The sequence below is a fragment of the Drosophila yakuba genome, chromosome 3L (genome assembly GCF_016746365.2).
Source record: "Drosophila yakuba strain Tai18E2 chromosome 3L, Prin_Dyak_Tai18E2_2.1, whole genome shotgun sequence".
Lineage (NCBI taxonomy): Eukaryota > Metazoa > Arthropoda > Insecta > Diptera > Drosophilidae > Drosophila > Drosophila yakuba.
In genome coordinates, this window is record NC_052529.2 from 2,443,124 (window position 1) to 2,464,039 (window position 20,916).

The following is a 20,916-nucleotide window of genomic DNA, read 5'->3' on the forward strand; positions in this document are numbered from 1 at the left end:
TTCCCGCCGCCTCTTCCCGTCTCTTTCCCACCGCCTCTTCCCGTCTCTTTCCCACCGCCTCTTCCTATCTCTGTCACACCGCAGTCTATTGCTCTTTGTGCTGTCTTTGTCTTTTGGAGCCTTCCAGTTGGCGGAGTCAGTTGAAAGCCAGGCCAGAGGGTCACGGACGTTTACGCGTGTAAATGACAAGGCAGCCCAGGCGCAGTTCCAATAACAACAAAAAGCATCGGAAACAACTACAAAAAAATTACAACAAAAGTGGCAACAACAAAAACAAGGGGGCCCAGCGATGACTTTAGTTGTTGCCTCGTTTGTTTATCTTGCTTCTTTTTTTTTTTTGGTTTTTTTTTTTGCAAAGTCTCGAATTGCTTGGCAATGTCTTCTCTCCAGTGAATAAATATGCTGAGCCAACTTTTTGAACCCATGCCCCATCTCTTTCACTTTGCACATTGCCTCTTTGTCTCGCATTAAGTTATCAATTTGGGTGTCGATTGAGTTCAAATTGCCAGCAGCTGATACCGCCGAGACCCCCACACTTTCCACTCCGGATATCGGATTGGATTCGAATCGAATGGCATCGAATCGAATGGAGGGCATTGGGTTGAGGTTGGCCGCCAGTTGACACTTTTCGGGGAGCGACATAAATCAGCTTTGTTTTGAGGTCAGCCTGCATTCAGGCGGGGATTAGGAAGTCGTAGAAGCTTGACCCGCGGAGTTTAGCCTAATGCGGCTTCTGTTTGGAAACTATTTGAGCTAAAATTGCTGTATGTTTGAAAGGTAAACATATCAAGGAATTTTTATGTTATTATCAGCAGCTTTTTCACAAAGTACTTCTACTGATTTCTTATTATAATTTGTAGAAAATATGTCTACCAAAACTTCTTAACTGCATAAAAACACTTATTTAAGTATTTTCAGAGATTCCCAACTTCCCTTGAAGTTCTTTACCTTCCATTATATTTCCACTTTCAAGCCCTTTGCCTTGTTCCATATGCTCGTAATTCCTTGCCGTGCGACCAAAGTTCAATGTTCGTTCGCCCACAGGAATACATATATCATCGTGTTAGGAGCTAGATAGCTACCTTAGCTCCTCCGCCATTTTGTGGCCACACACACAGATACACACTCCTACATATATGGACAATAGGGTTCAAGTACCTCAAGAAAGCGGGCTGCACATGCGTCGTACTAGACAAAAAGCCAGTCAGCCAAATGCAAGAGACGGCACTTAAGTTGCCCAGCACTTAGCACCCACCTCCATTTCCACCATTCCATCTCCACCACTGCCCTTGCCACTGCCACTGCCACGCCTCTGCCGCCCACCGGTGGTGCAAGCACCAAACTCGAACCTGCATGCTACGCACGTCGCTCTTTGGATTCTTCTACCTTCTATCTTCTGGCGAACGAGCAGCTATCGGTTTCGCATTGTTCGGCGACTCGTGCTTCTTTGCACTACACTTAGGAAAACGGGCAGGTGTTTCTTTTGAACGCTTTGTAATTCTTCTCCTTCACACAGTAAAGTAAGCAGATAAATGGAATAAAATAGCTTGTCTATTTATTCCAATAGTTCTTATCTTTCTCAACATTTGTTGCCAAGTGCAGCTTCTTCCAACTCCGATTTGTTCTTGCGCCCGCGCAGCAACAACAAATGCAACTGCAACATTTACTGCCACTGCAACTGCAATGCGACTGCGCAGCCAGCTGAAAATAAAATGGAAAAAAAAAACTCGAATCGGCTGCAAGTGAATGACTTGGCGAGCCCTGAAAGGCGTGCTTCTTGGAAAAGAAGCATTCGAGAGTCGAGAACCGGTTTTCCGACTGGGAGCCGTATTCCGATTCGGAGTCAAAGTCTTGGTAACTTACACGCTCACTTCCTTTCCGGTTCTTGCAATATACGAGTTATAAATATATATATATGCACGAGTACAGATATCTGAGCAGATATTGGCCAAAAGCGAGTGCAAGCGGGATGGCCAGCAAACAAAGCGCAACTGCAGTCAGCTGCAATTTGTGGCCGTTTTTCAAGTTTTGCACTCGAACTTGCAATTACGTAGCAGCGAATGAAGCGAATCGCTGGCCAGCTTTTGTCATGCCCCAAAACGAATCGGAAACCAAAAAGGCACAAGAAAAAGAAAATGAAAAATAAAAAATATATTTACTGCGCAGTCGCAGCCTCCGCGGTTGCAGTGGCAGTTGCACTTGCCGCAAGCAGTTGTTGCCGTGCGGATTATGCAAGAAAAAACGAAACTGGTCGCGGACTGATTGGTATTTTGAGTATTTTTTTCGGGAAAACTTGAAAGAAAAGATTGCCAAGTTCCCGTGCGCGCTCCCTGTTTGTTATTTTCCTTAATCAACAGATGAACAACGGCAATTAAACAGATATACCGATGGCAAACAAAGGCCAGCTGCGTTGTCTCCTATTTGGCCAAGAAAGTCCGGCTGCCAAGGCATCAATCTTGTTTTCGATTTCACAGAAACTAACTGCCGTCTGCCTGAAAAAAAGGCAACTTGCTTCGCCTTAGAAACTCAGGAGATGGCCAGAAGATCCCGATCTGCCGACTGGATTTTGTGTTCTGTGTGTCTCGCCATTGTCGTTTTGGCCACATACTCGTACATACAGGCACATACATATATTTATGAGGCAGACATCCCAGACATGTGGGTAAGAAGCAGAGAAGTCGGCTGGGAGATGCAAAACTTTTTGCCTGTGTATCTATAAGATACATTTTGTTCAAAGAGCGAATGGATGCGTGTGCGTGTGTGTGTATGTTTGTTGAGCGCCTATAAATAGCAGCAGGCGGCCACTCAGGCAACCCCACCCCACCCCCGTCGGCAACGCACCTCAACAACATTTTTTTGGTCTAAACCGAACAAAAATTAAAACATAAATCTGTTGGGCAGAACAGCGATTGCCAAATCAACTGGGAATGGCAGGGGCTAGAATTGAATTCGTTCTTCTTTCGGGAAATTCATTCACTTTGTGGATCATTAGCTAAGCGTTTTAAGCCCCAAGATACACATAAAATAGTATATAGCTCTAAAAACTCCGACTAACCTTGAAAGTGAACTTTGGCATAGTAAGTATATTTTAAACTAAAAGTTATTAATGATCACACAAAGAGGGTAGAGAGTGGAGAATCGAAATGTTGGTGGGTCAGTTATCAGCAATTTTGTCATTGCCCTGAAATTTATCGTTTATTATGCGTCTGCCTCGCCGCTTTCCGTGTCAGTCTGCATTCGTGTGTATCTTGCAGATGCATTTCACCAGAATCAGAATGCTGCGTTGTAAGCGGCAATCAAACAGTTTTCATACCGACAAAAACGAAAAAACGTATATAATTTATATGCATACGTATCGCTGTTATTGTTGGGCAATAAATTATAAAAATAATAAACACGCTGATGGCCGTATTCCGCGTCTCATTTTGGCACACATTCAACTAATATCTCGCCAGATCTGCACTGCAGCCCAAAATGTATCTAGAACGCAAAGCGTCGCGTAATCAGTTTTTTAGCTGCGATCTGCGAAAAATTCTCATCTTCACTAGTTTTTTGTTCACAGTCTAAGCAAAAAACTTTCCATTTCTTTGGCGGCGTGGGTAGTTCGAATAGTTCTCGAATGTCATCGGAAAGTGGGGACTCACCGCTGTAACTTTTTTTGCCTTGTTTATTTGGGTATATAGTTTCACAGATACCACACTCGCACACACACAAACACACTGTGAACACCTACGGGTATTTAACAGGTCTCGGCTCGTCTTCGGTTCTTTTATATTTTTTCTTAATCCCGCTTGGTGGGGAAGTGATTTCGAAAATTAACTGCCAATTCTCGGAAGACGAGGCTTTTCTACCTATCCAAAGCTCTCAGCTGAATGTTAATAAACACAGCGTTGTTTGAGTTTGGTCTTGTCTTTCTATTTTTTTTTTTTAGTAAGAGAGTTGGCGCCGACTTGTTGCTATGTTTGTTTGTGGAAGATTTTGCTCTACCACGGGTATGAATATTAAATAACTTTTTCGCCAGTCTGCTTTACACTGTTTGTAGCCTTTTTTTATTGTGCAAATCACCGTTTATTTTCTTTGCTTACTTTCGAAACGGAAATGGTTAGATTATGATCGGTTAGAACTTCACTTTCGTCACGAGCATAAAAAATGCCAGTGCAGAATTGAATTGGGAATGCCGTAAAACCCGTTTTCGAGAATGCAGCGCACAATGACTATGGATATAAGAATACCAATAGCTAGTACCTTATGTATTTTGGATGGCGGGTGGGCTATGTATATGTTGTTGAATTTTGAATATTAACGGCGATTGACTCGAATTACGTGCGTGTGCAACGACGAAACCGATATGCGACCGTTACTACGATTCTTTTTTTTTTTTGGGAAATTACAACCGGTATTCAGAACTTTTCTCGCTTTTCGAAGCGGCGTCAGACAAACGATGACGTTGCGTATACGTATACGCGCTGGTGTCTGGCCACAAAGAACGCCGAACAACAACTGCGGCACTTCGGCCTCCGCCGTTTCGTTTCTTTTCGTTTCGTTTAGCAGACAAGCACTCTGGCGTTTACAGGGTGCCTTTCCGGAAAACCAGTTTTCGTCGCTCTCTTAGCCAGCTCTCTTAGTTTCAACTTGGTTTCATTCGGCAATGCTCGCTCTCTGCGGTGACGAAAAGCGAAAGCCGTTGGCCAATCAAATCGACTCAACTACACGTGCTCGCTGATGATTTTCCATGGAGTGGGCCAAAGGGGTTGGTGGGGGGAACTGGGCCCAGCGTTTTGGCCAAGTTTCTCTGTTTTGGTTTTTGTGCGGCCAGAGTCTGCGGCTCTCTTCCAGTCGCCTTCGGATGTGAAGACAGCCACAGGGTAAACATGGCCAAACATTGGCAAACATGGCCCAGCACACAAGGGCTTTTATTGAGGAGTCTGGCTGGGCAAACATGTGAAGGGGATTGAATGAACCATTTTATAGAATTTAAATTCTACTTGTGCTAATTGCATTATTGAAGCAAGATATTGAACAAGGCACTTTCAGTCGCACTTAGAAAGACACTTCTATTCCTTTTTATATAAATAGTTCTTTAAAATATTAATTTTTTTATACATTTTTTATATATAACTTTCTTCTTTCCACATTAAGCTATTTATATATCAAAGCTTCATTTATGTTACGTTAAATTTTATTAAAATAATACTTTTGTTGAAACATGAATGTTGAAAACCAAAAAAATACCTTTGCTCACCCTTCCTTACTTAAATATTACAGCATAGATGTTTATCAGCAATGTCCACTGTTCCTCTAAATTCTCCCGAATCTAAGTTGACAACTAAATTCTCGGCATACCGAAAGTAACCTAATATATCGGTGGTTTTTTGAGACAGCCACAACCTGAGCTTGTTGACAACTCAGTTCGCATATCTGCGAGTATTCACGCATAATTCGTCCTTTTCCAGCGGATCCTGTGCGTGCGGTTGTGTTTGTGAGTGTGTGTGTGAGTGTGTGGGTGCAGAAATTGTATTCATGGCAAAATATGCAAAAGCATGAAGCCGCAATCATATGGAGGGCCAAAGCTGGGGAGACCGCAAAAAGGATGACAAACAAGCGCAAACTCGCAAAGGATGCGTCCTGGTTGTCAGGCAAACGACACGGAACGCAGGCCGCTGAAGAAAGGATACGGATGCCAGCATACTACTCGCAGTTAGCCGCATTAGATGCCAGAATGTGCCAGGATACGGAATGCGGTCAAGGATTCGAGCGCGACTTGGCCGAGATGCAGAGCGAGTGCATTCGAACTGGGCAAATATTTGCAGTATTTTAATTACTTTTTTGTCCAGAGTTTCTGCAACAGTGGCACAGGAATAGAGATTGGAAATTAAAATAGCCGAGGAACAAGTTCAAATGGCTGTCGCCGTATTCAGATCCCACTTTCCCCCTTCGCCTGGGCACTTTTTTAATTAAAAAAGCGCACAACTGAAAATGGCGCCCGCAAAACGGCGAACAATTTCACACAGCTTAACGTGGCCAACTTTTGCGGACGGGCAAAACTTTAAAACGCTCCCCAAGTCACAGATCCTTTAAAGCCATTTCCCGAATGCCGTTCAATCATGGAAACTTTTCCCCCTTGGCCTGTGTCAATTTTCACTTAACACATTGTCGAAAAATCTTAAGCAACCCTACTTAGGCAATCCCATCAACAAGGATACGGCTTCGAGTTTCAAGTGGTTACGAATACGGAAAAAGGAAAGAAAAACTTTTCCATTTTCCCGCCCACCTTGGTTCAGCTTTTCAAGGATGAACCATTGAGTGAGCAGGTTTAAAGCCAAATCAATTAATAACTTTTGCCAACACACATGCACACGCATCTTTTGCCATTCGAGCAGCGCCTAAAAGCACGCTCATTATTTTCTGCATAAATTATATTACGATATGGAGGCGAAACCCATTTGACATAAAAATTTACTGCACATGTTGTGCGATGAACAAGATGAGCAGACGAGGCGAACTTGATAAGCTTCGGGATGAAACCAATAAATTTATTGTCGCACGGAGTCTGGGTTTGGCCAGCTGCTTTACTTTTTGGGGAGGACTCTCGTCCTTTGTGTTAACGCTTCGTTAAGTCTGCGTTAATTTATGTGGGCGTGGCTGCCTGTAGGCCAGAAGCCAAATGACTTTGATAAACCAAATTGTCTAGCGCTATCCTGGGCACAAGTTGTAGGCCGTTAAATCCATCTTAGCTGGGAAAATCAATCAGCAAAGCAAATAAATACAATTAATGTTACATTACGCATACGCCGTGTTGCACGCCTAAAGAAGAAGACTTGAGTCCTCTGGAAAGGAGGCCGTGTGGCAAAATTTATGCCAAGCAACAATTCATCGCAATTTTATGCATGTCAACGACGACTTCTTCGAGGAGCAGGAAATGAAAAGCCCGTCTCGACTTTATGCAAAAGCACGAAATAAGAGCAGACGACTGAAATATGAATAAAAAAGGGAAAATCAAATATGCACTCGCGTGAAAATTAATGCGACACGCTTCTGAAGCAGCTCGCACTTGACTCATTCAGCGCTTTTCCCACTCCACACTCGCGTTTTCCCACATTTAACTTGCTTAATTGAAGGAAAAGTACAAGTAGAATGAAGAAGCTAGGAAACGGAAGTGGTAAAAACTTGTTGAAAACTTGATGAGCAGTTTAGAGTTATGGCTTGGCTAAAGTTAAAACAATACGTAATTCAGGCCAAGCAATTAGTTATTTTGCCGTTCATATCCCAAGAGGTATCAATCTACAGAATGCAATAAATATTGCTTGCCAACCGCAACCGGTATCAAAATCAATTGCACACAAGCTTAATAGAGTCAAAAGGATAAAGGATTAAAGATGATACACACGTAAATGCAAATTTTCCCGAAAAACAATGAAAGCAATTTACCGAGGCAATTAGAAATGTTTAAATACTGCAGTCAAGACACAAATCATTGTGAAATATTCAACCGGAGATGGAAATAACTGACGCCCACTCACCCATATTTCCTGCTCACCCCGATTTTCCTTAACTTGTAATTGAGCCCGTAAGTAGGCACATTAAAGTCGTAAAACTGAATGCTAATTGCGCCCATTTTTCAATGCCCTCCAATCCGTAGTCCATTAGCGAGCCCCCAAATCATTTGTAACCTCCGCTAATTAGCGTTTATTTGAGAGATAATGTCCGACCTGCCCGCTTTTCCAACCATTCAGCCAGGATATGTGGCCGATACTAGTTCCAGTTTTGCTGCTCTTCAACGAGACAAGTTGGCTCAACCCAATCCTGTCCAGCATCAACAAGGACAGGCGCCATGAATCGGTGCTTCTACTCCAGCATAGCCAGCATAGCCAGCATGGCAATGCATCTGGCTTGGAGAGATTTCCCTGGCCAGTTTTCAGTTTCAACGAGCAGATGGACTTCTATGTGAGGGGAAGCTACAACAGTGAAATGCTCGTACTTATCTGGCAAACCGGAAATTCGGACTGGGACCTGGATTTGTGGCAGGCTCTCGACCGAAGTCTCCTGAATATGAGGAAGGTGAGGGTGTTGCTATTGAGGAAATGGCAGGGAATCCCAACGGCTGACGTTGCCAAAGTCGCTGAGCACCTGTGCTTCCTTCACGTCGCCGTAATTGGACAGGAAAATAGGATATATCGACTGCAGCCCTATGCTCCGCAACGATGGCTTGAAGTACATCCCACCGATTCACCCATCTTTATCAAGGTTCGAAACTATTTTGGCAGATATATAGTCACACTGCCGGATCAATTTCCACCCCGTTCGATTGTATATCGCAATTCAAAGACGGGCAAACTGCAAATGACGGGCTACGTGTATAAATTTGTACTGGAATTTATCCGTATGCATAACTTTACATTTCGGTGGCAAAGACCCATTGTGCAAGGTGAGCGAATGAATCTGATTCTTCTGCGGAATATGACCCTCAACGGCACCATTAACATGGCCATCAGCCTTTGTGGCTTTGAGACTCCCAGCGAGTTGGGTGTTTTCTCGTATATATACGACATGGAAGATTGGTACATAGTAGTTCCACGTGCCCGGGAAATTTCCATTGCCGATGTGTATGTGGTGATGGTTAGCGGACATTTTCTAATCGTCCTGGTTATATTCTACAGCATTTTCACCATATTGGATACTTGTTTTGGACCGCTTTTGCTCAAGCAGCGCATTGATTGGTCGAATCTGATGCTAAACGAGCGTATGATATCGGGAATTATGGGACAGTCCTTCAATATGAGGGCGAGGAATACAATCAGCTCGAAGGTGACCAATGCCAGTCTGTTTCTACTGGGCTTGGTTCTAAGTACCCTATATGCTGCCCATCTCAAAACGCTGCTCACCAAGCGACCAGCATCGCAACAGATCTCCAATTTTAAGCAGCTCCGGGATTCGCCGGTAACTGTATTTTTTGAAGAAGCCGAACGATTTTACCTACAAAATGTGTTTGACCGACCTATTAACTACATTAAGGATCAGCTGAATTTCAAGGAAACTGTCGAATATAATGCACTTAGAAACGGTTTGAACAAGTCGACTGCGTTCTCCGCTTTGACATCTGAATGGATGATAGTGGCCAAGAGGCAGGAGCTCTTCAAGCAACCGATTTTCACGGTTCAGCCGAACCTACGGGTCATCCAGACCAGTGTCCTTCTATCACTCGTTATGCAGTCCAACTCCATATACGAAGATCATATCAACGATCTGATCCATCGGGTTCAGAGCGCCGGAATCGTGGAATATTGGAAGCAGCAAACCCTGCGCGAGATGATCACCATAGGCTTGATCTCCCAGAAGGATCCATTTCCATATGTTGCTTTCAGAGAATTCAAAGTTGGGGATCTGCTTTGGATTTGGATCTTGTGGGCCAGCTTCTTGTTCATGTCCTTCGTCTTATTCCTGTGTGAACTTTTGGTTAATTTCTTTATTACCAAACCCTAATTAGAAATAAAACACCCCACAGCACTGACTCCCTCATTAAAGATTAAAATTTGTGGTAGCCAAGCGTTTGATTAATTATAGGTACATGACCTGAAATTAGCCACCTGATTGAACTAATTGGTTTATAATTCATTTAAGGCGGCTATAAATAATCATTTATGTGTATGAAATAAAATAAAATAAAATATAATATCATTTATATCATGAATTACAAAGGATAATTTGCATATACAAAAGTTATGTTTGTTTTACAGATACTGTGCACCGATTTCCAAAGCATTTTTAAACATTGACTTCAGATGGAAACAAATAGGAACTAGAACATTTTGTGATAGTTGAACACCCCCCCTTGAACGGCTGAAACCCTACACCCATGGCCCGCATATTTCCCGACTAACTAATGGTCTGCAGCACTTTCCCCACGTTGACATAAATCAAACATTTCGTCGGGATTACTTTCAAAAAATGTCACTCCCATGGCTGCCGTTGGCGTTGACGAGGTTTAAGCGATGGCTTGGTTTTTGTTTTCGACATCGGTCCTCCGTCATTCAATCATCCGGGCTTGGGATTGGGCTTGGGCTTTGGCTTTGGCTTGGGTTACGGGAAGTACGCCCCCATAATTGACGTTTACGCCGGGCTTATCTTTAAGGGAATACACCCCGGCCAAACGGGGCAGACAAGCTGGATTTTCCGTTTATTGGCGAAGTAACGGCCGCATTATGGATGTTTATGGTAAAATCAATAGTGCAAATAGTGCTTTAAGACGACAAACGTTGGGGAAATTTGCAAAATAATGTTAGCACTTGCAAACAGGCAGACAATCGAATTATTGATGCACACTATAAGCGGCGTAAAATTTTTAATCAAGCCGGACAACATTGTGCCCGGCAAACTGATTCCATGCCAACGCCATCCAGCCAGGCCCATCCACTAGTTGGAAATTTTCGTGTAATGCAATATGCAAATTAGCGGCTAGCGGGCTTTGGACCACGCCCACAACCCTCGGGGGCGGTCACTCCCCTAATTGAACCGCATTGCGAGGCTAATTGCAACAACGTCGACAGCGACAACAGTCGAATTTCGAAACACGCAGATTTTGTTGCCGCTCGCAACGCAACTGACTTCCTTTGATTTTCGGGTAAATCGAGGGATACCCGCATTTTGCACATTGCATTTCAAAGTGGGCACTGTCGAAAAACTGAAAATGGGGAAATACAATTCAGACAGCGATATACAGACCCATTCGTGTGGTTAAAATGTAAATTTCAACGGGGAGTGAGATTTGTGGAACATACATATTTAGTTGGACAAGAGCAATGCGATTATAATTAGCCTAAAAATTTGTGCTAAAACATATTTGAAATTTTCTTTCTCATAATATTTAGTATTTCAATATGTAGTGTCATTGCATTCAATCAAGTCACCTATGTATATAAAACCAGAATGAAAGTCCAAAAATTAAATGTAAACCTTAATTTTATAATTTAATAAAAATTGTTTCGTTATCCCACTATATCCTTCAGTCCACTTAACCAAAACATTACATTTCAATTAATTATGTACGGCGGAAAAAACCATTGTTAATTGTAATTATTTAAGCCACAAAGTGGCCCAAGCGTTGAATTCGTACGGTTTTCATCCGGAAATGTCCAGTGCAACGCATTAAAGTGTTGACCAAATCGATGTGGAACAGACCGCATGCCACATTAATTGAATCTACCCGGGAAATATTTCAAAATATTTAAATGGCTTCATTTAAGTGAAATGCTACTGCTTATCACAAGCCATTAAATTACTCTAAAAAAGTGTAACGAAATATTTGAACATTTTTCAGTTTGTTGCTAAAGTTTCTTTTTGCATTCTGTATTCTGTATGGCACTCAACATTTTTGCTATTCGCATGCGAAATGCTGTCCTAAAGTTTCTCCACATTGTTGCATTCAAGAGCAACATCTGAATAAATGTTGAATGCCTTCTGCATGGCCAAAGTTGAATGGCTAAACTTTTGCTGAACAGCAGGTGGGCGTGGCAGTCGCCCTTCTTGGTTGCCGTTGATTTGGCATTCGTTTGCATTTGTTTATGCAAATCGTGTCAGCATCAAAAGGAAAAAACTGTCAGGCGTCACAAAAATTTGAATTCCATCATAAATTAATGCCGAATATTTTGTGTTTCCATTTAACTTTCGAGGGCTAATTAGTCGTGAATTCTAACGCACACTGTCATTTGCATAAATTTACAAAATATTTTTTGAAAGGCAGGAGGGTCCTGCGGTCAGTGGGGAAAATTTACGCAACATTCATTTGCATTTGTTCTAATTATGAGCTGAAGCAATTAGCAGCTGAAAACTTTTGCGAGACAGCTGAGCAAAAACAATAAACGGAAAATCAAAACAAGCTTAGTGCAAACACCTTTTTGTTTTTGAGGAAGGCGTGGCGGGGAATTCCTCCCAGAAACTGTCAAAAACTCAATCACAAAACTTTCATCTAAGCCGGTTGGAAAAGTTGTTGCTTTTGGTGGGTGGGTGGTTCCGGTGGGGTATTTTCCCATTATCCATCCCACCTGGGATGGCATTATTAACAAGTTTTCTATATGCAAATCAGCAACAGCACAGAACTTTCTATGAAAGCAAAACAAAGCAAAGGAGTAGACAATGTTTACCCACCCAAGGACATTGAGTTTTTCCCTCCCGCCGCCTAAAGTTGATTTTCCATTGGCTGGCAGTTTTCCATCAAAATGCGAAACTAAGTGAAATTGATGAATGCTCTCTCTGGTGACAATGGAGTGCCTTAGTTGTCAGTCGGTCTAATAAATGGCATTGTCAGAACCGAGTTGGCGACATTTATCTAGCAAGTTCAATAAATTTAACGCCGTAAAGAAGATACACATTTTTCTTCATAAGTTCATGCTACTGTAATCCCCGAGTGGAGCTCATCTTTGTGACCTCTAAAGCTGCCCATTGATTTGTCAATGCCTGGTCTTAAGTCCTGCTCCTGGTCCATCCTCCTTGTCCATAAATCAATCCATGGAGAATTTTGAAAGCATTAAAAGCATTACAAAGAACGCCATTTCGTGGTTGTTGTATTTCTAGCGTGCTGCTGTCGCTGTCATGTCTTTGTCATGTTGAACAAAAGCCGCCATGGCGGCAGCATTACGTATACGCCCTGTGGCCCAAAGCGGAGTGCAGATATAGGGACTCACACATGCAAAGCGACATTTCCAGGCAACCGAATGAATGCGAGAATGAATGACTGAACGAGTGAATGGGTGGGCGAAGTATGTGGGAAACCTTGGGCCATCTTTTGTCTGCCCGCTTTTCCGCCTTTCCTCAGGCGGCTGTGCTCTTTTCGCCAGGCACTTGATTGTTTTCCATGTATCTCCTTGATGCCAGCCATGTACACTGGGAAAAGGAACTAGCAACCAGCGTTTTTATCTTGTTTTTGCTATATCTATATAATTTTACATGCAATTTTTTTGTTTTGCTTCTTCATTTACTTTTTAGTAGTTTGATTTTAAACTTATCATATAAACAAATCATCATAAATACTTTATTTATGCATTCTACTTTTCAATACTACGTGCATACATAATTTTTATAATCAGTAATACATATCAAAATTTATTAATACATAGTTCTTATAGCGCAAAAGAACTTATACGTCACGCGAAGAAACTGAAATGCATCAGAAATATTTAAATATATGCCATTGGAGACTACCTAGAATCTGGGATACTTACGATGGTCACAGTCGACATGGATAAGTCCAAGAAAACTGTGGCTTTTAGGCAAACTGGCTGCTGGGCTCGCATAGATATAAAGATTAACATTTTCTTGAATCGTTTGTCGGCATCGAACCAATCCATATCGTAAGCCGCATAGCCCACGTTTTCGCTCTACAAAATTATGAGTTAGTAAATATAACATATAATAATTATGGAATAGATATTCTCAACAAACAGCATCAATTAAATTCTGGCTGAAGGAGCAGAGGAGATAGACCTCAAACAATACGGAAACCAGTAGCAGCACCTGCTTGCCAAAATACTCGAGACTGAATTTGATGGTTAATTGAAATCCCACAAGGCAGACGAGCAACGAAGAGGCCACAAAGTTAAGCAACAATGAAACTCCAAAGACCTCGTTCATCACATCGGTGAGTCTGAAAGTTAATACGTTAATTTATGGATTAAGGAAGTATTATTATGATGAAACCGCAGTATATTAATGTGATTGGCGATTAGGGACTGCAACTTCTTGAGATCCTCATCAGCTCCATTGGGCTTGATTAGAGCTTGAACCTTGAACTCTCTAAGAACCTTGGCCAGTCTATCGTAGTGCATGATGACCTGCAGAACCACAGCGAAGATCATGAGGTCACTGGAAATGGATCCACATGTAGCCGTATATCCGGCGAGCGACTGGTGAAAATAGGTTGGATAAAACCACCAGGTGTCGCGCCATTCCCAAGGCTCCAATTGGTAAAACGGCATTGTCTGTTTGGCATCGGGATTCTTAAGCAGCACTTTTTCAAAGAAGTATACGAATATTGGAGTTAGGGTGTGTGCGAAATACATGACCGTGTAGAGCGCACCAAACGCCTTGGTGTACATATGGGTGCGTTTCAGACAGGACTTCACATCGTATTCCTCCTGATCCAATGCATTTGACGGAAAACAGGACTTCAATTGCTTAACCAAACTAGTCATCTTTGGCCTTCGGTACATTACAGCACATATTTTTGAACAACCAATGGCCCCGAAGGTCAAGTAGCTCAATACCATGCAGCTCTCCAGCACATTTTCTTTATCGCGTAACGTGTTTGCCAGGTACACTGCGTCAGCAACAAAACTATACACCATGTTAATTAAGTTTGTCACATAATACAGTTGAAACCAAATATTTGTTTTCACGACAGTTTCATAAGGATCAATGCCCAAAGTATTGAAGAAATTCACAGCTAGACTCAAAAAATCATCGACATAGTAAATCTTTCCTTTAGGCTTTTTTCCGGCGTTAGCCATTTTTCTGAGTAGAGTCCTGTTTTTAGAAATTTGCACTTATTTTCGATTGGGCTCGACTAAACACTGATGGCCACAGGGAAAACTTTTGGATTTTTATAGGCCCATTGCATTGCAGAAACCGCAAGATTTTCTTGACTTACACTGAACTTACACTTACACTTGGTTTATACTGAAACAAAACAATTTAAAAATTAAATGCATGATCGGGATATACCATTTATTTAAAGTTACTGATTCATTATTAATAATAAGTTTGTTGAAATAATACTAATAATTATTATATTTTAAGTCTTTCCCATTAATATCAAAGGCTTTTACACGTGCCTACTTTCGTGGCAAAACAAAAGCCCAGCTGTTGTTCGCAGACAAAATACATTAACTACCTCAATTGGTAGGTAATTTCTTTTCCCACAACTTAAATATGTATACCTGCCAAACGTTGCCATATTAAAAATGAAATGGGGTATACAAATGCCAAGGTCAAATTTGATATTTGGCAACAGAAACGAGCACGTGTTAGGCATCCTAGCTCTGAGAGTTTGTTTGATCGTCCCAAATTTATGATTTGTGTGATTGCCCGACCGAGAAAAAAAAGAGTTTGAGGCTAAGTGAGCTTTATTGTTAGTCCACTCCATACTGGACTCATACTATCCTCGCCGCTCTTGTCACAGGACACCCCCCACTGACTCGACAATCCCTTCTGACCCCGCCAGGTCCTTTTCTTCTCCTGTGTCCCGTCCAAATCTGTGTTCTTCCGTGTATGCCCCCTTTTGACACTCACTGCATGCGTCCTGTTTTTTATTAAAATACATTTGTTTTACTTGATAACTACTTTATTTAAGCTTTCTACTTTTCAATACTACGTGCATACATAATTTTATAAACAGTAATACATATCAGTATTTATTGATACATAGTTCTTATAGCGCAAAAGAACTTATACGTCATGCTAAGAAACTGAAATGCGTCAGGGATATATAAATATATGCCATTGGAGACTACCTAGATTCTCTGGGGTACTTACGATGGTCACAGTCGACATGGATAAGTCCAAGAAAACTGTGGCTTTTAGGCAAACTGGCTTCTGGGCTCGCATAGATATAAAGATTAACATTTTCTTGATTCGTTTGTCGGCATCGAACCAGTCCATATCGTAAGCCGCATAGCCCACGTTTTCGCTCTACAACAATATGGGTTAGTATTATAGATTTATGGAATAGATATTCTCAACAAACGGCATCTATTAACTTCTGGCTGAAGGAGCTGAGGAGATAGACCTCAAACAATACGGAAACCAGTAGCAGCACCTGCTTGCCAAAATACTCGAGACTGAATTTGATGGTTAATTGAAATCCCACAAGGCAGACGAGCAACGAAGAGGCCACAAAGTTAAGCAACAATGAAACTCCAAAGACCTCGTTCATCACATCGGTGAGTCTGAAAGTTAATACGTTAATTTATGGATTAAGGAAGTATTTTTATGATGAAACCGCAGTATATTAATGTGATTGGCGATTAGGGACTGCAACTTCTTGAGATCCTCATCAGCTCCATTGGGCTTGATTAGAGCTTGAACCTTGAACTCTCTAAGAACCTTGGCCAGTCTATCGTAGTGCATGATGACCTGCAGGACCACTGCGAAGATCATGAGGTCACTGGAAATGGATCCACATGTAGCCGTATATCCGGCGAGCGACTGGTGAAAATAGGTTGGATAAAACCACCAATTGTCGCGCCATTCCCAAAGCTCCAATTGGAAAAACGGCATTGTCTGTTTGGCATCGGGATTCTTAAGCAGCACTTTTTCACAGAAGTATACGAATATTGGAGTTAGGGTGTGTGCGAAATACATGACCGTGTAGAGCGCACCAAACGCCTTGGTGTACATATGGGTGCGTTTCAGACAGAACTTCACATCGTATTCCTCCTGATCCAATGCACTTAACGGAAAACAGGACTTCAATTGCTTAACCAAACTGGTCATCTTTGGCCTTCGGTACAATACAGCACATATTTTTGAAAGACCGATGATCACGAAGGTGCAGTAACTCAATACCATGCAGCCCTCTAGCAAATTTTCGTTATCGTGTAACGTGTTTGCCATGTACGTTACCTCAACGATAAAACTATACACCATGTTAATAAAGTTTATCACATAATATAGTTGAAACCAAATATTTGCTTTTCGGTCAGTTTCATAGGGATCAATGCCCATAGTATTGTAGTAATTCACAGCAAGCATCAAAAAATCATCAACATCGTAAATCTTTCCTTTAGGTTCTTTCGCGACTTTAGCCATTTTTCTGAGTAGAGTCCTGTTTTTAGAAATTTGCACTTATTTTCGATTTGGTTGGATAAACACTGATGGCCACAGGGAAAAATTTTGGACTTTTATAGGCCCATTGCATTGCAGAAACCGCACGATTTTCTTGACCTTCAATAGTTTACACTGAGACAAAACAATTTAAAAATGAAATGCATGATCGGGATATACCATTTTTGATGTATTTATTAAGTTCATGAGAAATATCAGATAGTTACAAAATGATTCATTATTAATAATAATTTTATATATTAATAATACTAGTAATTATTATTTTGAAAGTCTTTCCCAATAATATTAAATGATTTTACACCTGCATACTTTGTGGCAAAACAAAGGAAAATACATCAGCTACCTCAATTGCTAGGTAAATTCCTTTCCCACAACTTAAACATTAAAATTTAAATGGGGTAGAAAAATTAAAAGGTCAAGCGTGGTTTTCAGGCCTACTCCTAATCGAAAAAGTGCACCAATTATTATTCTTATAGAGCCATATTGAGATTTGGCAACGGAAATCGAGTTCGTGTCAGACATCCTTTGCTCATTTATATGCATTCGTTAGATATTTGCTTAGGAGCGTAACATTATCGTTTCATACGAGTATCCGTAAGGTCAGCAAATGTCGTTGGCTAAGATTGGATTGCATGCATGTGGCACACAACATGTACCACAGGAAGCATCAAGAACGAAATCGAATCCGAAGCTGAGTCCAAACCGAAACAAGCTTCATTTCGGTTTCATTGGCGGGCAAAACAAGTTTGACAGCTCTAAGGCAACTGGGCAACTGATAGATACAGATGAAGTAAGTTGGGGTTCTTGACTCTGCATCCCGCCAAAGTTCATTGCCATCATACTATAAAGAAAAGAGCAGGGAAACCCGATATAAATGGATGTATATAAATGGGAGATGGTGGAGCGTTGAAAGTGAAGACGCAAATTGCTGTCGCTATCAGCGGGCTTGAACTTGCGGAACAAGTTTCGGTTCTATTCACTCGGATAAAAGTGAATTCTAAAGACACAACTAGATGCTAGCCCCACACCGCAGAAACTTTTTACATGCATAAATCGTATGCAGTCGTGCGAATTAAATAAAATGCCAGCTGCCATTATCCCCATATCGAACCCACATAAATTGATGGTTGCCGCTGCTGCATCGTCACAAATAAAACATTCATTGGATTGACATTTTAAAATGCTTTCCATGCACACGGGCTGCCATAGAAACGGAGTGGTTGGGAAATGAAAATGGTACTGCAAAAATGGAAATGGAAAATGCTTGAAAATATGACAATGGAAAATGTATCTTTGCCATTTGAAATGGCATTGGGTGACCACTACCGCGGCCGAATGGCTAGAATAAAATTTATTTAAAGCATTTGTTATACGTTTCCTGGGATCATCAAATGTTAATTAGCCAAATGATGTTTTCAATTCATTTGCGGAAGTGGCGAGCGGTACTGAATTTGCGAGGCTATTCACGGAATGCAGGCATATCGAATTATTGCATTTATTTACTATTTTGCAGATATATGTATTTTTTGCAAGTTTCCAGGAAATTACAGTTATTTAATCGCGTTTGGAATTTGTACGAATCTACATTTAAATTTGGCTAATTTATATTTCATAAACGAAATTTTCCCAATTTTCCGTATAAATTTTTGAAGTGCTCACTAATTAGTTTTTATAAGCCTATTGGTTATTTTGTTTAGTTATATATATTAGTTTTATATTATTAAGAAAATAATTTAAATATTGAAGAAAATTTAAAAAAGCAATTAGTTAGATTGCAAACAAAATGGAAAAAGATTCCTTTTGACAAAGATATTTTACACTTTAAGAATAGAATCAAAATGCTTAGCTTTTGATTAGATGGGCACCCCTTTCCCCAATTTCGCACCACATTAGGCGCTTCATTACGCTCACATTCATCGTCCGACGTGACATTTCAATTGGCCCCCAGTTGGGGGCGAAAAGGTGTCCATAAATCCCCAGTGCTTAGACCCAGTCAGATATCGCAGCATCCGCACCTTAAACGCTTAACTCCCCGAAACTACAATGCACACTCACATTCGCACTCGCATTCGCATTCGCACTCGCACTCACATTCACATTCGCATTCACATTCAGTGGAAAAGTCTTAATGCATTGCACGTACGGAAACCTCGCCGTAAAATGACGGCGAACTAGCAGCGCTAAAAAGTGTAAGAAAATCAAGCAGCCAAATGGCGGGAAATTCGGTGGGGCTGTTGGCGGGTAGGGCATCCTACGGCATCCTGGATCCTGGATACGTTTCCCCCATCCTGGGTGACCTGGCACATTTTGCTACTTAAAGCCACAAAAGCCACACGCACACACTGCGAAGATGAGGCGACGTCTTTAGCACCGCCATTGTTGTTAATTTTGCCAGGCTGCCAGGCAACTCTGCGCCGGAAACGGAAACTAGAAGCACTTGCCTCGTCCTAGCTAATGTATCCGTGTGTGTGTGGCAATGTGTGTGTGTGTGTGTGTGTGTGTGTGCGGATGTGGGCACGTTGGTGTGTGAGCATTTACAGTTGAGTTATGGGCGCACATAAATAAAATGTCAGCGACAAAATGGCTGCCAAAGTTTTCTGCGGAAATTACCTGAACTACGTCGTTGACACAAAATTGAGCCAGCAGCACTTTGACATTTTGTTTGACTCTTTGGTCCTGCGTATCTGCGTATCACGTAATTTCGCGTACTTTTCAATTGAATTAAATGCGGCCTGTGCCACTGAGCACTCGGTTTTAAGTTTGATGAACCGCTAAGCCGCCTGGAATTTCACAGTACCCATTTTATCCGACAATGAGCCGACAACAACATGTTGTAAGTCCATTAGCCCTGTCAAAATCAGGTTAAAAAAGGCTCAAACAAAGGTCGCAACCGCAGGCAAAAAAAACCAACAAAAAAAGGGTTCACTCTCATTCGAAACTTATCTATAAAATATTTACATTTTATTGCCAGTTTTTGAGTGTCTCTCTGGCTATATTTAAATTTTACATTAATCCCTTACTGGAGGGTGGAATATTTAACCTACCCCAATTTGTATCACTTTCAGACCCTTTTTTTCCTACGGATGAAAATTGATTTCTGGCTTTTGTGTGTGGTAAATTTGCTTTTGATTTGAATGAAAATGCAAATGTCTAGACAAAGTCGCTGGGTCTTGAACAAATATTTTTACTAAATGGGCATTTTAAAGCAGCTTTGGGCACTCAACCGAAAGGCTAGTTTTCTGGAAAAATGTAATGCAATTGTTTGGCCTTTGTTTTACGCTGCACTGACCAGACCAACGAAACCAAAAAAAAAAGGGCCAAGAAGTATGAACAAACCGTGCAAAATTCTTTGATACTTATTTGCTTTCTTTTTGCCCGCTTTGTTATTTTCAATTTACGTTTACAATAATTCAGCAAAACGTTCAAATGGCGTGCAATAAATTCGCAACATCACGAAATGCGGAGGGAATTGCGCGAAGGATTTCTACCCCCACATACAATATTTATACATAAAATGTAAACTTTTCGCAGTTCTACTTTATTTTATTTGCACTTTATTGCACACAATGGCAATTTATGTTGCGCCATTTTCAACTGGGGCGTATAAACTGTATATAAAATGGGGTTTGGCAACTTCGGGGGTCACATACTGGTGTGCTGGTCAGTGTAAAACAAATGCTGACAAGTGCAATTATCCCGGTCGGAGCTCGAAGCTCGGAGCTCGGTGTTCCGGACAAGTTCTGCCCTCATAATGAATGTAATGCCAGCAAATGGCAGTGTAAGTGCGGTATATTCCACTCCGGAATCGCAGTGTTTCAGCTTGCCAACTGGTCGGTGGTTTTCGATGGTATTACTCGTAGGTGGTAAGCCTTTTTGATTCCAGTTAAGAGCAGTGGCGAAAACTGGTTGAAAATTAAGGCCATCTAACAAAGAAAACAACCGTTGTTAAAGTATATTTTGCAACTTGTGCTGAAATAATATTTGCTTTGAAATGTGTTTATAGTTTTCTTATACAGCTTGCAGAATTATTTTATATTAGGCCATTAAGCCACCTGTCACTCCTAACACCTCTAGTTAACGGGC

The 20,916-nt window shown here is 41.3% G+C and overlaps 4 protein-coding genes across 7 annotated transcripts in view; 1 reads left to right on the top strand and 3 right to left on the bottom strand.

The window, feature by feature from the left end:
- Positions 1–4,503, bottom strand: part of LOC6532538 (capon-like protein) — a 45,041-nt gene extending 40,538 nt beyond the window's left edge. The window contains exon 1 of one of the 4 annotated variants that reach the window (XM_015193936.2): positions 4,246–4,503. The gene's annotated coding sequence lies outside the window, so the exon portion shown is untranslated. Of the gene's footprint in view, positions 1–3,644; positions 3,998–4,085; positions 4,226–4,245 lie in introns of those variants that run through there. The other 3 variants (XM_015193939.3, XM_015193940.3, XM_002093248.4) reach the window with 3 other exon arrangements.
- A 3,237-nt stretch (positions 4,504–7,740) lies between these two features.
- On the top strand, positions 7,741–9,480 carry LOC6532539. Its single transcript, XM_002093249.3, has one exon. The coding sequence runs from the start codon at positions 7,741–7,743 to the stop codon at positions 9,478–9,480; it is 1,740 nt and encodes a 579-aa protein (XP_002093285.3).
- Positions 9,481–13,190: 3,710 nt separating this feature from the next.
- On the bottom strand, positions 13,191–14,684 carry LOC6532540 (odorant receptor 67a). Its single transcript, XM_002093250.3, has 3 exons — positions 13,690–14,684; positions 13,435–13,636; positions 13,191–13,370 (listed from the first exon to the last, which is right to left on the bottom strand). The coding sequence occupies exons 1-3, from the start codon at positions 14,496–14,498 to the stop codon at positions 13,191–13,193; spliced, it is 1,191 nt and encodes a 396-aa protein (XP_002093286.3). The 5' UTR covers positions 14,499–14,684.
- Positions 14,685–15,313: 629 nt separating this feature from the next.
- On the bottom strand, positions 15,314–16,971 carry LOC26535474 (odorant receptor 67a). Its single transcript, XM_015193941.2, has 4 exons — positions 15,989–16,971; positions 15,734–15,935; positions 15,523–15,678; positions 15,314–15,455 (listed from the first exon to the last, which is right to left on the bottom strand). Exons 1-4 carry the CDS (start codon positions 16,795–16,797, stop codon positions 15,402–15,404), a joined length of 1,221 nt encoding a protein of 406 aa, XP_015049427.1. The 5' UTR covers positions 16,798–16,971; the 3' UTR covers positions 15,314–15,401.
- Between the last annotated feature and the right edge of the window lie 3,945 nt (positions 16,972–20,916).

What these genes read in the sequence shown, in the direction of transcription:
- LOC6532539 (XM_002093249.3), top strand. Translation starts at nt 7,741, where the DNA reads ATGTGGCCGATACTAGTTCCAGTTTTGCTGCTCTTCAACGAGACAAGT.
- LOC6532540 (XM_002093250.3), bottom strand. Translation starts at nt 14,498, where the DNA reads ATGGCTAACGCCGGAAAAAAGCCTAAAGGAAAGATTTACTATGTCGAT. An exon ending in AATCACATTAATATACTGCG is followed by an intron (nt 13,637 to 13,689) that starts GTTTCATCATAA and finishes ATTAACTTTCAG; the next exon opens with ACTCACCGATGTGATGAACG. An exon ending in GCCAGAATTTAATTGATGCT is followed by an intron (nt 13,371 to 13,434) that starts GTTTGTTGAGAA and finishes ATAATTTTGTAG; the next exon opens with AGCGAAAACGTGGGCTATGC.
- LOC26535474 (XM_015193941.2), bottom strand. Translation starts at nt 16,797, where the DNA reads ATGGCTAAAGTCGCGAAAGAACCTAAAGGAAAGATTTACGATGTTGAT. An exon ending in GCCAGAAGTTAATAGATGCC is followed by an intron (nt 15,679 to 15,733) that starts GTTTGTTGAGAA and finishes ATATTGTTGTAG; the next exon opens with AGCGAAAACGTGGGCTATGC. An exon ending in CCATGTCGACTGTGACCATC is followed by an intron (nt 15,456 to 15,522) that starts GTAAGTACCCCA and finishes GACGCATTTCAG; the next exon opens with TTTCTTAGCATGACGTATAA.